At 36.0% G+C, this 16073-nt stretch overlaps 1 protein-coding gene across 3 annotated transcripts in view; it reads right to left on the bottom strand.

Annotated features, from left to right (window-relative positions):
* Window positions 1–5062: 5062 nt before the first annotated feature.
* ENPEP (glutamyl aminopeptidase) overlaps window positions 5063–16073 on the bottom strand; it is an 82558-nt gene continuing 71547 nt past the window's right edge. For all 3 annotated transcript variants that reach the window (XR_012435338.1, XM_005555690.4, XM_074040972.1), the window contains 3 exons: window positions 14267–14407; window positions 7541–7619; window positions 5063–5861 (listed from right to left, as the gene is read on the bottom strand). Coding sequence is in view for 2 of the 3 variants with exons in the window: in XM_005555690.4 (XP_005555747.2) it covers window positions 5709–5861; window positions 7541–7619; window positions 14267–14407 (373 nt within the window). In the remaining variant the exon portion in view is untranslated. The remainder of the gene's footprint in view (window positions 5862–7540; window positions 7620–14266; window positions 14408–16073) is intronic.

Here is a 16073-nt window from a genome sequence, read left to right as displayed (position 1 = left end):
CTGCACATCATCAGTGGAACTTAAATCATGTGGAAGCCTGGGGAGTGCAGTCTTTAGCATCCCAGCCCTGCAGTTAAGGAGGACAGGATATAGAAGGTGGGAGAAATGGTGGCCCAGGGCCAGTAGACATATCTAGCAGATCTTTACATCTAAATTGCCATTTACAATCTAAATTGCCATTAGATCATAGACATTTTATTTATGTACATGGCAAAAGTTAATATTTGAGGACTTTCTAGCGGAATATCAGGCAAAAATATTGTCAACTGCTGAAGTTAGTCATTCTTCTTGTTCCATTTGTCTCATCCTATCCCATTACTCTCTTAACTTAGTTTTTCTTTCCAATTGTTTTCTAAATCTGCTTAGTAATGTAGGACAACCGGTACCTAAAATAGGGTTTATTATATAACAGAAACTTTATAAATATTAGTTATTTGAATGGATGAATGAATGAGTACTTTATTCAGTTGTAATGACTAGCTTCATATGTCAACTTGACTGGGCCACAGAGGGCCCATATTAAACATTATATCTAGGTCTATCTGTAAGGAAGTTTCCAGATGAGATCAGCATTTGAGCCAGGGGACTCATGAAAGTAGATTGTACTCACCAATATGGGTGGGCATCATCCAACATCCAATCTTTTGGGGGCCAGAATAGAACAGAAGATGGAGGAAGGAGGAATTTCCCCATCCCTGCCCCCCTTTTTTTCTATCTAACTGCTTGACTTGGGAGAGCTCATCTCACCTTTTCCTGCCTTTGTAAATGGGATTTACACCATTGGCTTCTCTGGTTCTCAGGCCTTCAGACTTAGGGATCTCCAGCTTGTGGATGGCAGATTGTGGGACTTCTCAGTCTCGATGATCACATGAACCAATTCCTCATAATAAAATTCTTTTTTATGTCATACATCTTCTTTTATATGTAAATAAAATAAATCTCCATTACACATATAAATTATATATAGATATAGCTCCTATTGGTTCTATTTCTCTGGAGAACCCTGACTGATGCTAGCATTTTCTTTATTATTGCTCCTTTCCCCAGCCATTTTTGGTCTCTTGATTTCTGCAACCTTAGGTAGGACTACGTTAAGTCAGCAGCATTCTCTTACCATTAAGGGTGCCTAAATAATGTCTACAGCTTCTATTCACAAGTTTAGGGTTAGGTGGTGATTCTTAACTGAAGCTATTTGGCCCCCCAGAGGACATTTGGCAATGTCTAAAGACATTTTTGGTTAGAGGAGGTGTTACTGGCAACTACAGAATAAAGATCAAGGATGGCGCTAAACACTTTACCGCACGCAGAATAGCCCTAAAAAATTGTCAGGCCCCAAAAGTGAATTGTGTTGAGGTTGAGAAACTCTGGGTTAGAGTATGGAAGAATAAGAAAGAAAAGAAATTTGGGAGTCTGAGACAGGAGGATTGCTTGAGGTCAGGAGTTTGAAACCAGCCTGAGCAACATAGTGAGACCCTGTCTCTACAAAAAATTAGCCTGGGCTGGTGGCACATGCCTGTGGTCTCAGCTACTTGGGAGGCTGAGGCAGGAGGGTCACTTAGGCCCAGGAGATCAAGACTGTGGTGAGCCATGATCTTTCTACTGCACTCCAGCCTGGGCGACAGTGCAAGATTCTATCAAAAAGAAAAAAGAGAGAGGAGAGAGAGAGAGAGAAGGAAGGAAGGAAGGCAGGAAGGAAGGAAGGAAGGAAGGAAGGAAGGAAGGAAGGAAGGCAGGAAGGAAGGAAGGAAGGAAGGAAGGAAGGAAGGAAGGAAGGAAGGAAGGAAGGAAGGAAGGAAGGAAGGAATTGAATGCAAAAGGAGGGAAGGAGTAAAGATGATATCCAGCAGGGGTCAACAAACTTTCTGTAATGGGCCAGATGGTGAATATTTTAGACTTTGTGGGCCATAAAATCTATTGCAATTACTCAGCACTGCTGTTGTGGCAGGAAAAGCAGCCACAATCAATACATAAATGAATGTATGTGCTGTGTTCCAATAAAACTTTATTTAAGTATACTGACATTTATTTAAATTTTATATAATTTTTACATCATGAACTATTATTTTCCTTTTGATTTTTTTCAACCTTCTAAAAATGTAACACTATGTTTAGCTTTCAGGCCTTATAAAAACAGGCAGGCAAATGGTCACTAGACCCTGAAATAGAGGAAGGAGGAGGAGAAAGAACAGGAAATAAATGACTATGGTAAAGGAGTATATTAGTTTGGGGTTTATATTAGGCTAGATTATGCTGAAGTAACAGACAACCTTAAAATCTCAGTGATTTACAATAACAAAAGGGTATTTCTCATTCACAGCACATGTGTACTCTGTGCTGGCTAAGTTCTATTCCATGTTGTTTTCATCCTGGAATTTGGGCTCATAGTGCGGCCTCTATCTGGAATACTGCTGCATCTAGGAGCCGAAGAAACACGGAGAACATGGCTAACCAAGTGCTGGCTCTGGACGTTTCTGCCTGAAATTGACATACATCATTTTCACTCTGTTTCACTGGCCAAAGCAAGTCACATACCATGCTAGACTACAATGGGGTAGGATATAGAATCCTCTTCCAGATCAGGGCAATTACTATTCATGAACAATAACACAGGCTAACACATTGCCTACCTTAATGCATTTATTTGCTTAGGTTTGGTTATTCCTGAACCAAAGTTTATTTTATTCTTCAAACTAGTGTCTTAAGTAGGGACGGGGAGATATAATAGTAACAATAAAAAGAGCTAATGCTTATTGAGTGATTGTTATTTCCTATACATATGTCCTTTACATGCATTTTTGTATTTAATCCTCACAACTACCATTAAGGTGGCTACTATTTTGATCCTTACTTTATAGATGAAACAGCAATGGAGAGGTTAAAAGCACTCAACTACCAAGTAGTTGATATTCCAACCCAGGTCACTCTGATTTCAAAAGCATATTTTTACTCTAACACAGATTAAAATGTAGATTAGACTGATAAACTGCCTGAGTTCAAATACTGGCTGGTGCCAAATACAACTTTTATAGCCTTGTGCAAGTTCTATAACTTCTCCATCTCAGTTTCTCCACTCTAAAATAAGAACAATAACAATATCTACTTAAAGGGGGTTTGTAAAAATTAATGTATATGGAGCGCTGCGCTAGTGTTTATAACAATGTTTGGCAAAAAAAAAAAGTTTGATGATGATGATTACCTAACCATATTTTAGAAAGCTCCACTGGTAATTTGAATCCCTTCTTTTCTGCTCCCTTCTCATCCCCCAATCCCTTTTGAGAATTATTGTTCTAGATTTTTGCCCCTACTCTGTTTTTTTTCTGTTTTTGGTCTAACACTTCACCAACCTGGAGGGTAAACCATAGGAGTATCATTGCCTTCAACCCAGGTATACATCTCACCCCTGCTTCCCAAACCTTCCTTGCCTGTCAGTTTTACATCTATGTTTTATTATTTAAAATCCTAATTTATAATTATGTGGGTACATAGCAATGATCTGGAATACAGGAGTAGGCTGCCTGGAGGGGAGGCAGTAATACTGGCCTTGCTTTTTGCTACATGACCTCGCTTCCCATATTTTTCAGTTAATTCTTGAAATTAGATGGTTACTTTTTTTTCAATTAAGATTAATTATTTAAATTTACTCTGGCTTAATTTTGGAAAGATCATATTAAATTTTTTGTCCCCTGTGAATACTGTGCAAAACCAAGCAAGTGAAGTAATAAACTGTGCTTAGCACAGATCTATCTATTAGGCATCAGTCTTTTAAAAACCAGGTATTGTTTGAGAAGGACCTGATGATCTAGAAGACTTATTCTGACAAAGTATATATAGTTCTTTCGCGTGTGGAGTGAAAAGAAGTAAACAATTTGTTCTCAGTTTTAATGCTTAAAATAGAATGAAATAGAACAACAAAAGGAAAAGGCATGAAATAGAATATCTTGTAGGCAAGTTGAAATCTGTTTTATTTACCACACGCTTAAACTAATATTTTTCTTTTAAAATGTATTAATTTCATAGAACAGAAGGATAAACCATCTCACTTCATAATATGTCCACTTGAAACAATACATAGACTTCAAGTGCTGGTTCTGATTGTGGTCAGAATTTTAAGTTAAGTCTTATGAGGATAGTGGGGTTTTTCTGGTAAGTTATGATGTTAATATGTTTTTGCTTCTGAAATAATTTAAAATCATATTTAATTTTTTTTGGTCTGGAAATTTCTTCTTCTATATCTGCCACCCACAACCCAGTCTACATTTGAATTTACTAGTTTGGCTGTATGCATTGAGAAGTGATAATTAAGAAACAGCAACAGAAAGTTTATAAAGTTTCAGAGTACATGATTAGGGCACATTATTGTATAAATAAAGTTAAAGCTAAGGTTTTGTTTCCATATGCTTCAATTCTCATCAAGCCGATTCCAAATTACCTTACATTTTTGAAAGTTCCAAATAAATTTAGATTTTATAGATATAGCAGATTGAAACATAGTACCTTACCATCTTTTCTGCCTATTGGACTTACATTATGGATCTAGGAGGCATCAAGTGCCATATTAAACATATTCTTGCCACCAGCTTCTATGAAATTGATGTCTTTAATCAAATCATGCATATAAATTTGATCAGTGCTATTCTGTATGGATTAGGATCTAAGGGTTTATACATAAAATTGATCTATAAGGAGATATATGCTCAGACATGCAGAGTCATGCTGGGGATGCCCACGGGTCTCCCCATTTTCACACTTAGATTGCTAGGTGAAGTCAAAGCTAAATTCTAATTCCATTTAGTTTTAAGAAATAATCTGCCTTCTCTCTTTCCTGAACAGTTTCCAATTATTTAGCTTTTTTCCTCTAAAATCCATGGAGCAGAGTTAAGCACTATGTTCCCTTTAATTTCATAGCATATTTGAAGGAGCTTTGTAAGGAATGGAGCAAGATAAGAGAGTACCAAGCATGAAAAAGGCCAGATTCTTGAATCATATTTGCAATGTGTTAAATTATATGGGGAACACTGCAGTCATTTTTATTCAAGAGTAAAGTGACACTGGAAAACAATACTTTTTCAAGATAATCATTTAGATTTATTTTTAAAAGGAGAGGAGAGTTCCCTTGTTGATTTTATAAGAGCAAAGGCAACAGTCAGCCATTCTTTTGGCTAATTCATGCAATCCTCAAGTAAAACTTAAGCCCAGGTTACTTTGGTAGGATTTAAAGTAGTAAGACATATGTGAATAAAATGATATTAGGTCTGTGTAATTCTGAATAATAAAGATTAAGATGGTAATATTGGTCCCTCAAGTACTGGTATTTAAACTTTAAAAATCAATCAAGAGAAGATTAAGTGGTGTTTCTTTGGTACTAAAAATGTAAAGCTAAGACCAAATTGTTCTACTTCACAGATTTAAGATACAAAGAATGATATTTAAAGATATTAAAATAACTATTACATTATCTTCAGTTTGTAAAGAATCTCCTATGAAGTACACTTAGGAGAAATCCCTGAGTATATTAAATACTCTATTAGTATCTTTCTTCATAAACAAAGAGGAACAATTTAAAGGCTTTGCAAGACATATAAACACAGTGCTTAGTAAAAACATTATCTGTTTATAAGGCTCTCTCCATCATGCTTGTAAATTAGGCCACCAAATGCTTAAGAGGAGAAATAATAGATTCACAAAATTAAACTCTAACATTGGACACATTAACCACTCTCAAGTAAATTTAAAAACCATTCTCTGATGGTGTTTCTATGTTGTTTTAGCCACTCGATATTGTTTTTCACTGTTTCCAGCACTTGTTCCCTAGGTTTTTCTCCTGCTCCAGCTTGTGGATATTTTGCAAAAAAGCTCTCCATCTAGAAAAGAGAGAGGAGTAATTAGGATTGTCATTTATAGCCAAATTAGTCTTCAAGAATTTCATTCACAAACTGGATTTGCTTCCTTCTTACCTAGAAATTCAGTATCACTGTACAACATTGAGCTACACCTCCGGCGCATCATTCAGACTGAACCCATCTCTCAGATTAGCAATTGTTATCCATGGTTTTTGGATCCCTGCAGCATGTCAAGCCAAAATAGGCTCTTATATTTTGGGGAAGGATGGCAGCATGTCAATCGCTAGCATGCCCATTTATGTTTCTGCTGCTTTCTCTATTTTCTCTGAATTCCCCAAAGTGTTCCCTGGAAAGTCTGACCTATGGAGTGATGGTTTTGCTTAGCCTTTCACTTCAGGATTCTGGAGTATTTTAATGTACTTTCAGTTCACTTATTAAGGACTCATAAAACAAATCTTTGTTAAAATTAGTGCCGTCCTCCCTCTGACCTCCAAAGCCCTACCCCAAACTCAACTATACTAGGATTATTTGCTATAAAAATAAGAATAATTTGGTTTTTAACGTACAGAAAACTCTTAGCATTCTAATATCTAACACACAGATATTGAAACTTCATACAATCTCTACTTGTTCAACATTAACAGACATTTTTCCTCCTTTGGATTTGAGATATTTGAAACCTGAAAGATTTGAGATTAGTTTTGAAATTACAAAACTATGAATTCTGAATGGAATCAAATATTGACCAACTTATTCCAGAGTTACATTTACAGGAGAGGCGAGACTTTCTGCCCATGCTTTCGTGAACTAAACTGTCTGGTGTGGCCTTCTCAGCAACCCCAGCCTCAACTTTCTCAGCTTTTAAACTGTCTTAGAGGTTCTTTGAATTGTTTTATGTTTAGAAAAAAAAATAGGTGTACATTTTATTAGATAGAAGAATTATTTCTCAATTCACTATGTATACTTATCCAGATAAATAAAAACATGTTTACACTTTAAATGTATACAATTAAAAAATACAAAACCAAAAAGAATTCTCTTTCTCATTGTCTTCTGTGATTTGAATTGAGAAAATATCATTTCTATTTGGAAAAATAGTTTCATTCTATCCCATTACTGGGTATATACCCAAAGGATTATAAATCATTCTACTATAAAGACACATGCACATGTATGTTTATTGTAGCACTATTTACAATATCAAAGACTTGGAACCAACCCAAATGCCCATCAATGATAGACTGGATAAAGAAAATGTGGCACATATACACCATGGAATACTATGCAGTCATAAAAAAGAATGAGTTCATGTCCTTTGCAGGGACATGGTTGAAGCTGGAAACCATCATCCTCAGCAAACTAACGCAGGAACAGAAAACCAAACACTGCATGTTCTCACTCACAAGTGGGAGTTGAACAATGAGAACACATGGACACAGGGAGGGGAACAACACACACCAGGGCCTGTCAGGGTGTGGGGAAAAAGGGGAGGGAGAGCATTAGAACAAATACCTAACACATGGGGGGCTTAAAACCTAGATGGCGTGTTGATAGGGTGAGCAAACCACCATGGCACATGTATACCTATGTAACAAACCTGCACATTCTGCACATGTATCCCAGAACTTAAAGTACAATTTTTTTTAAAGTGTTTCATTCTGTTCTTTCTTGGACAAATGCAGAGGAATTTATCTTTATACCTGCCACAGTTGCAGTTCAGTGTTGAATGGCTCTGCTATTGTGACAATTCGGCCGAGGTTTCTGTTATTGAGTGTAAATCTGGAGAGAAATTTAGAGGAAAAGGAAGTGTAAGTGCTCAGAATGTTACATATTTTCTCTAAATGCAGATGTTTCCTTCTTATTTCATAGTTTGTAAAAGTAACTTTCAAAGTAAGTAAAACACAGTAAGAAAACCCATTTTACTTCAAATCATTCAATTCAAGGTAAATTCTTAGTAAATTCTGTACTTCTTTTTGTAGACAAATTGACACAACCCTCTCAGATATGGAAGACTGCTTGTTGTCATCCCCAAATCTTTTCTTTTTTTCCTGCACACATGAGCACCCTGCTAGAGACTTTCTCAGGCTCTCTCATAGCTGGGTGTCCACAGGTAATCAATTCTTACCAACAGAACATTAGCACAATGTTCAACTGCAGCCTCTTTGCTTAAATAAAGGGAAATTGCTTGCCTAGACTTCTTGGTTTTTTTCTCCCGTTCCTCCGAGCTAGAACATGGACATACCAGTGATACGGCTTCAGCCATGCAGATAGGATACTGGCCTGGCCTCACAAAGCAGAACCACACTCACAACTTGAACCACTCACTTCAGGAGTCTCACCGTAGTGAGAACTAATTACCCACACACACCCTTTCAGCGGCTGCCTTTCTATGTTTCCGTTATGGCAGAACACCTCCAGCATCATTATCCTAATACTCTATGCATCTTCCTGCTGGTACTGAAATTTAAATATAGGCTATTTATTCCGCTTTCAAAAAGCTTTATTAGTTGCTGGCATGTGGGGGTTATGATCTGTATCAGTCTGCCTAAGCAAAGAAACCTAAAGCTAAGTTCCAAGATAGAATTTTAAAGATGATACAATGAGAACACTTGGACACAGGAAGGGGAACATCACACACCGGGGCTTGCTGTGGGGTGGAGGGAGGGGGGATAGCATTACGAGATATACCTGATGTAAATGATGAGTTAATGGGTGCAGCACACCAACATGGCACATGTATACATATGTAACAAACCTGCACATTGTGCACATGTACCCTAGAACTTAAAGTATATATATAAAAAAGATGATATTCTATCCCTTTTCTTTTTGCATTTTCTTTCATAAAGAGCAAGAATCAGAAGTTTCCTTATAGACCACAAATGGTTGTGATAGAGATAAAAAACTCTCATCACAACTAGTCACAGTGCAAGAAACCCACAAAATTATGTATAAACCTTAAACCCCTGGAATGTTGAGGAGGGACACAAGAAAATATGTACACAGCAATAGGATAAATTTTACATTTAAAAATTATTACAGGCCGGGTGCGGTGGCTCACGCCTGTAATCCCAGCATTTTGCTAGGTCAAGGTGGACAGATGGCTTGAGGTCAGGAGTTCGAGCCCACCCTGGGCAACATGGTGAACCCCATCTCTAACAAAAATACAAAAAGTAGCTGGGCACGTGGTGGTGTGCGTCCCACAAGTAGTCACAGCTACTTGCTGGGCTGAGGCGGGAGGATCGCTTGAACCGGGGAGGTCGAGGCTGCAGTAAACCAAGATTGTGCCACTGCACTCCAGCCTGGGTGACAGAGTGAGACCTTGTCTCAAAAAAAAAATTTATATAGCTATATATATATAGTACATATATATAATTTTATATAAATATTAAATGTTTCCCTTCATATATATACACACATATATATGCAAAAGCAGAAATCATGAAGATAAAAGCTGATAGTTTGTTTTATGCAAATTAAAAATTTTATACTGAGCTGGGAGGTGATGGTTTGCCCTTGTAATCCCTGTGACTTGGGAAGCTGAGATGGGAGGATCCACTGAGCTGAAGAGTTCAAGACTAGTCTGGGCAACAAAAGAGTTTTATACACACACACACACACACACACACACACACACACACACACACACACACACACTCCTACCATATACAAAATTAAAAGCCAAATACTAATTGAGAACAAATCGTTGTAACATATATGATAAAGAGCAAATATTTTTGCCATGTAAAGAACCCTTCCAAATTGGTAACAGGGAGAAATATGCCAGCATGAATTTAGCAAAGGAATGAAAATGTACCAATGGGAAAAGAATAAAATGTTCTAGTAATCAAGCATGATTTCAGCATACCAGGCCGTGCCCACTCTTATCACAGACGCCACTGAATTTAAAGCCAATATGTTTTTCATCCCTAATGTCATCAGTCATTATCTAAAATGTGATTCTGAGGCATTAGTAATGCTGCCCCTAAATGCATGTACTTTCTTGCCTCTGACACATTTCCTAAATCTCCCCAGGCTCTCAAATCCTTTCACCTAGCCCTCTGGAACTGTCCCTTTACAGGGAACATTACTTCTCATTCTCACTTAGAGAATGTTTATATTCCCACAACCTTTGTAGCATCAGGTCAGGAAATGGAGTCAGTGTGCTCATGCTCCCCATTGCTGCTTCCAGACCAGCACTCCTCCACCCTCTTTAAAAACCTCTGTTCCCTTATGTTATTCCCTCACATTTAATGATACATTTTGGTACCTCACTCCTCCAAGCCATGCCATCATCCTAGGTAATTTCCAGGTCCACACAGATGAATGATATACCATCTCTTCTCTTAGTTCTTTAACCTTATTTTCAATAATATTTTCTTCACTCGACTTCAGCCACCAAACTCCTATGATACTTTGTGATCATCCATAAGTCATCTGCCTCTAAAATTGTTAATTTATTCACCCTCTATGGCATGTTATATATTTCAGTTTCCACTGTGACTGTTCTTTCACTTTACCTGGATTTCTGGTCCTTTGACTATCCCCACCCCTACTATCTCTTAAACCATCAGTTTTTCCTTTTCTTTCATTTATTTCTTTATGTAGTTCAGATGGTCTACCATTTTGAATAACATTTTTGCCTAAGACCCGAACTTTTTTATACTTTAATAATTTATGTCTAATAAAGTATACATGTATTTGTGTGACTCTTTACTTAAAATTTGTCTCTACTCAAAGCTTCATGAGGACAGAGAACCAGGTCTATTTCTCCTTACTATTGCATCCCCAATGCCAGTCATAATGCCTAGCACAGGGTAGGCGCTCCACAATATTTACTGGATGAAAGAAATGTAATTTAAAATGAGATATCAGTTTTCATATATTCAATTAGCAAAGATACATAAAAATAACAACAACAAGCATTGAAAAGGGTTGGGAAAATAGGCAGTTACTAGCAAAATTTTTTAGAATGGTAATTCTGCAACATTTATCAGAAACCCTAAAAATAAACACATCTTTTCACCCAGTAGTATTACTTCTACTATTACTTGTATTCTAAAGAAATTGTCAAGGACATTAAAAAAAACAGCAAAGGATTCAGTGTAAAAGACTGTTCATCAATACACTACGTATAGTTGTAGGGAACAGTTCTATTGTCCAACATATAGGGATTGGCTAAGTAAACTAAGATATATGTACAAATTGAAACATTATTAAGCCATTCAAAATAACATTGAAGATGGACACTTAAAGACATGAAAAGACACCCACAATATAGGATGATGAGAAAAAAAGCAAGTTATAAACCATATTTATAATATGTTTCCATTTCTGTAAATTAAGTAAACAGACATAGAAAAACTCAAGGAGAAACAGTAATATGACAATGGGAGTTATTTCTTGGTGGTTGCATTACAGGTAATTTTTATACTCATTGTTGCTTATATGCATTGTGCAAAAAACACATATCAGTTTTACAATAAGAAAATAGGAATTTAAAAAAGCAAATCACACTGAGTCTAAAGGACATATTTAGAAATTAGCAATGAACATACTGAGTGAAAATTGCAACTACTTGTTTAAATACCAGAAAGGCCAGAACAAAATATGTACATCCCAGTATACTAGTATCATATAAAGCATAGAAAATAAGGGAAAATATACTGCTTGCTTATCATATTGGTTATTTTTGAAAACTCAAATAAGGATCTAATTATATTTTAAACAATTTGAAAAAAATTGTACATATATTGTCTTCTTGGATTCAATATTTATACAAGTATTATTACATTATCCAAAAGAAATAATTTTAATACACACAAAACTTTGAAGTGTTTATTAAATTGTTTGGTTTATGAGGTAGTATTTGAAGGGTTTCAATCATGTCCTATTGACTTAATTTTTCATCTACCGTCATAAGCTATAATCACACCACATTATTATTGAGTCAACTCAACTTCACCGTTTCATCTAAGAGTTTATTGGAAGAAACAAAAGCAAAGAATAATTTCTGAAGTATCTTTGGGACTTTGCGGTTAAGTCTCAAACTGGCAAGGACATTAGTAGTGTGGCCATCAGTTGTCATAAAAATCACATGACAAAAGCTTTATTTAAATAAAAGCTTATTTATTTCAGGATGACAATAAATTGTTCAGAAATGGAGAGAGTAAAACTATTCATCCTGAAATCTGGCAAACGTTCAAGTGTTTGGAAATATTTGGATACAGTTTGGCTCATTTTTGTTTAATTTTTATTATCCAATTTTCAAGGGGAAATTCTGCTTATTCAAGCCAAGTACAATTAATATTGGGTGTTTGTGTGTATTAGACATGAGGTTATTATGAAATTTTATGTTTGGGTCATTTGAAATAATATCTCATGAGAATGAGATCATTAGATTATGAAGAAATGCTAAAAGCCTTTGTCAAAAGTTGTGGAGTACTTATGGAAATAGTTTATCTTCTTTTTTTTAATCTTGAAAAACAATCAATTTATCAGGCCTAATACATTTATTTTAAGGCTATACGTATATGAACTTTATGACAAGGTAAAACCTATTTTTTTTCTACTTCTTAATTTTCTTGAAGTGTAACAACTAATTTTTAAAAATGAAAAATGCATTATTTGAAATAAATCACAGCAAAGCTACTCAAATAGGCCTTGAGAAATATTTATTCAATAAATGATAAGTTAATGGCCATTTTATTATGCAAAATAAAACATCATTTACTTATCTTTTCATAATAACTCAAAAGTAAATTTTGTGCTTCATCTACATAGGTTTCTTGCACCATACACCACAAAAAAAGAGATAGTTTTATGGTCTTTTCAATTAAAACAAAATATGCAGTATTTATCACTAGCCATATATTTTTCAAAATGGAGAGTATTACCTTGCATGATATAAACTGTTACATCTAGATAATAACATATTCTTAATAGCTAGATTCATTCATTCTAAATTAAGCATTTCTTTTTTTTTTTTTTTTTTTTTTTTTTTTGAGACGGAGTCTCGCTCTGTCGCCCAGGCTGGAGTGCAGTGGCGCGATCTCGGCTCACTGCAAGCTCCGCCTCCCGGGTTCACGCCATTCTCCTGCCTCAGCCTCCCGAGTAGCTGGGACTACAGGCGCCCACAACCGCGCCCGGCTAGTTTTTTGTATTTTTAGTAGAGACGGGGTTTCACCGTGGTCTCGATCTCCTGACCTTGTGATCCGCCCGCCTCGGCCTCCCTAAATTAAGCATTTCATTTAAACAATCATAAAAGATGAACAATGCACATGAGTGCACGTGCACACACACACACACACACTCACATGCACACCAACCAGTCTTCATAGAAATGGATGAACAGTGACACTCCAATAGTTACAAGAATAGAAAAGGTAAAAATTTATCACAAACAGGCAGAAGCGATGCAGTGTATTTTGGTTGGGAGCTAGAGATAGAATCTGAATCTCAGAAGGAAAAGAAATGTAAATGGAGAGAATAGCACTCTGGTGAGTTGTGGGGTGGAAAAGAGAAAATAATTAAAAGTTATCATTGCAGTTGGTATTTCTCATAAGGCAGTCATTATCAATGAGGCAGTGCTGCTGGATTGACAGGAGAGATTAAGAGGAGGTAACACAGGCTATTTCCTAATGTAGGGATTACAGATGGTAAAGGTCTTTTCATCAATGTTTATACATTTATTTGGGACATATGTTAATTCTATAATATAGAATAGTTTATACATATTATTCTATTTTATACTCTGTCAAAGAACTGCCTTCTGGATGGAAATTGTGCATTATATTTAGAGTATCAGAACCAAGAGCAGCAATATTTCTTCTGCACAGGGCTGAAGAAATATGAAGTTTGGAAAAGCATCTCTTTAACTGATTTTGCTTTTGTCCTTGCTGTTTCCCATTTAAAAACTTCTATTGCCTAGGAAATATAATTCCCTTTTAAGAACCATTCAAAATACTTGAACTTTCATTATCTGGTCAGGATAGGTAATAGTTATCACCCATATAAGCTCAGTACGATATAGAACTCTAATTTGAACCCAGGTCCAATAATTTTTACCTAGCTTTCATCGAATATTAATTGAGAACTAAATAGGTGCCTGGCATTATGCTAGGTATTAACACAACAGGCAGAATTGTATTAACGTGTTTTAACCAAACTAAAAATAATGCAATTTAGTCTTCCAGATCTCAGAATCCTATAGGTCAGCTGAAACAATAATTTCCAGAAAAAAACTGTTCTTAAAATTAACTAGTACATTGCTTCCCTGGAAGGACAATACCATGATCCTTTACCTCTAATAATATGCCATTTTAGATATTGTATAGATGTCAGAGACGGTGGCCCAAAGAAAAATGGAGGAACCAGTAGATAGTATGAAACAAAGAGAACAGCAGACCATTATCAGATCATCCCACCTGTTGACTAGATAGTCCCAGTTGAGTTGTATCCAATTCCAGGCCATGTTCTTCCCATAGCTGTTATATGAGATATATCGAATGACTGTAAACACATCCTGAGTTTTAATAAGGTTTGTGTCCTTGAGCAAATCCAAATACCTAAGAGAAGCCAAACAGAAAAACAATTCAAAGTGAACTTATAATGTTCACCCTTAGCTAAATTCCAATACAAAATAGTTTTCATGCCAGCAATTCAATTCTTGAGGTATCAACTGACAAAGTTAATTAAATATGACAAATGATGAAAGACAACTTGAAATTTTCTGATATGCTTAACTGTTTTTAAAGAACAACCTATGATTTTAAAGACTAGTGGACTGTAAATTATAAAAACATTTAAAATTAAATTATTTTAGAAGCATCAAAAACCATTTTAAAACACAGAATTTTAACCATTAATATTTTAAAACAGCATTTATTGAATAGACTACTTCACACACTTCCCTATTATCCAGCTGGATTTTTAAAAGAAGCCAGTAAATTAAGAGAATGTATCTATGCTCTTATATTCTATAGGAAGGCAGTTGTTTGCTCTTCCCTAGATTGTAAGAAATAATCCTATAATGTAACCTATATGGTTATATTAGTTGACAATAATTAAGAACACAAATAAGTACAAGATAAATTAAATGACTAAATGGATAGGTTTAATTGTATGCCATGGCTATACCTAGAGTAGCATTTCTAGCCCAAGACCTTACAAGTGTATATTTTATTGAAAAAGTGTTTCCAAATAAGGTCAGCACACATTTTATTCACTGTGACAAGGGAACCTCAAAAATAGATGTCTACTACTGATAGATTACATGTATTTTCATGTTACTGAAGTCTTGCTGCCCCATGGCATCCTACCCATTGGCTTAATTCCTTTGTATCTTTAGGAGGGTATAAGATAATTACTGCAACAAACGGATCACTGTTCAACTTGAGTTGTGAGCCTTTGAGAGTCAGCCTTTGTCAAAGAGAAAAGATATTTCTAAATTACGTATGTTTTTATTAACATACTTGACATAGAAATTTACCCTAAATGAGACTGGAGAAAACTCAAGCTTAAACAAAGTCCATGCCACATGGGAAACTGGAAAACACAACCCCTTAAGAACAGGTCTGTAGTTCAACATGTACATTTGCACTATGCCAAAATGGCATGGGAGAGTGATAGTACATCATAGCATAGACAAGGTGAGGTGAATATATGAATGAGTTTAAGCTAACGACCCTGGTTCCTTTGACTTGTGGGTCCTGTTTATGGGGTCCTATCAGTTTCTTCAGCCTAGCAATAAGAGGCAGGGATGCTGGAAGACATGATGGGAAAACAAAAATACCATACATACAGCACAGGTACTTCATGAACAGAAGCAAGTGACTGGGACCACTGCTTTCATCTCTGGATGACAGATAGTGTACCAGAAGGTAAAATGTGATCAATGAAAACTCAATGGACTCTGGCCCAGACCAAAATAGGTAAACACCTTAAGGCCAAAGCAGCAAAAATCAGAGGTCTCTTTCTCCATCACCACAAAGGTGGCATGTCTCCCTATGCAGAAGGAGCATGAGGTAGGGAAGGAACTCTAGAAGACTCAACATTTACTCCAAGAGACTATTTAAATGAGAATTCTAGTTTAACGATTCATTTAAAAACTAGACGGGCAGACAAAAATAGTCAACATCAGTTGTTCTCCCTCTCACGGGTTCATCACCCAGCCGTGTGAGAACTCTTGGGAATAACCAGATAGAAAATCAAGGTCCTACATTTTCTTTGCAC

Source organism: Macaca fascicularis, chromosome 5 (assembly GCF_037993035.2).
Source record: "Macaca fascicularis isolate 582-1 chromosome 5, T2T-MFA8v1.1".
NCBI lineage: Eukaryota > Metazoa > Chordata > Mammalia > Primates > Cercopithecidae > Macaca > Macaca fascicularis.
This window is presented reverse-complemented; position numbering and strand designations above follow the sequence as displayed.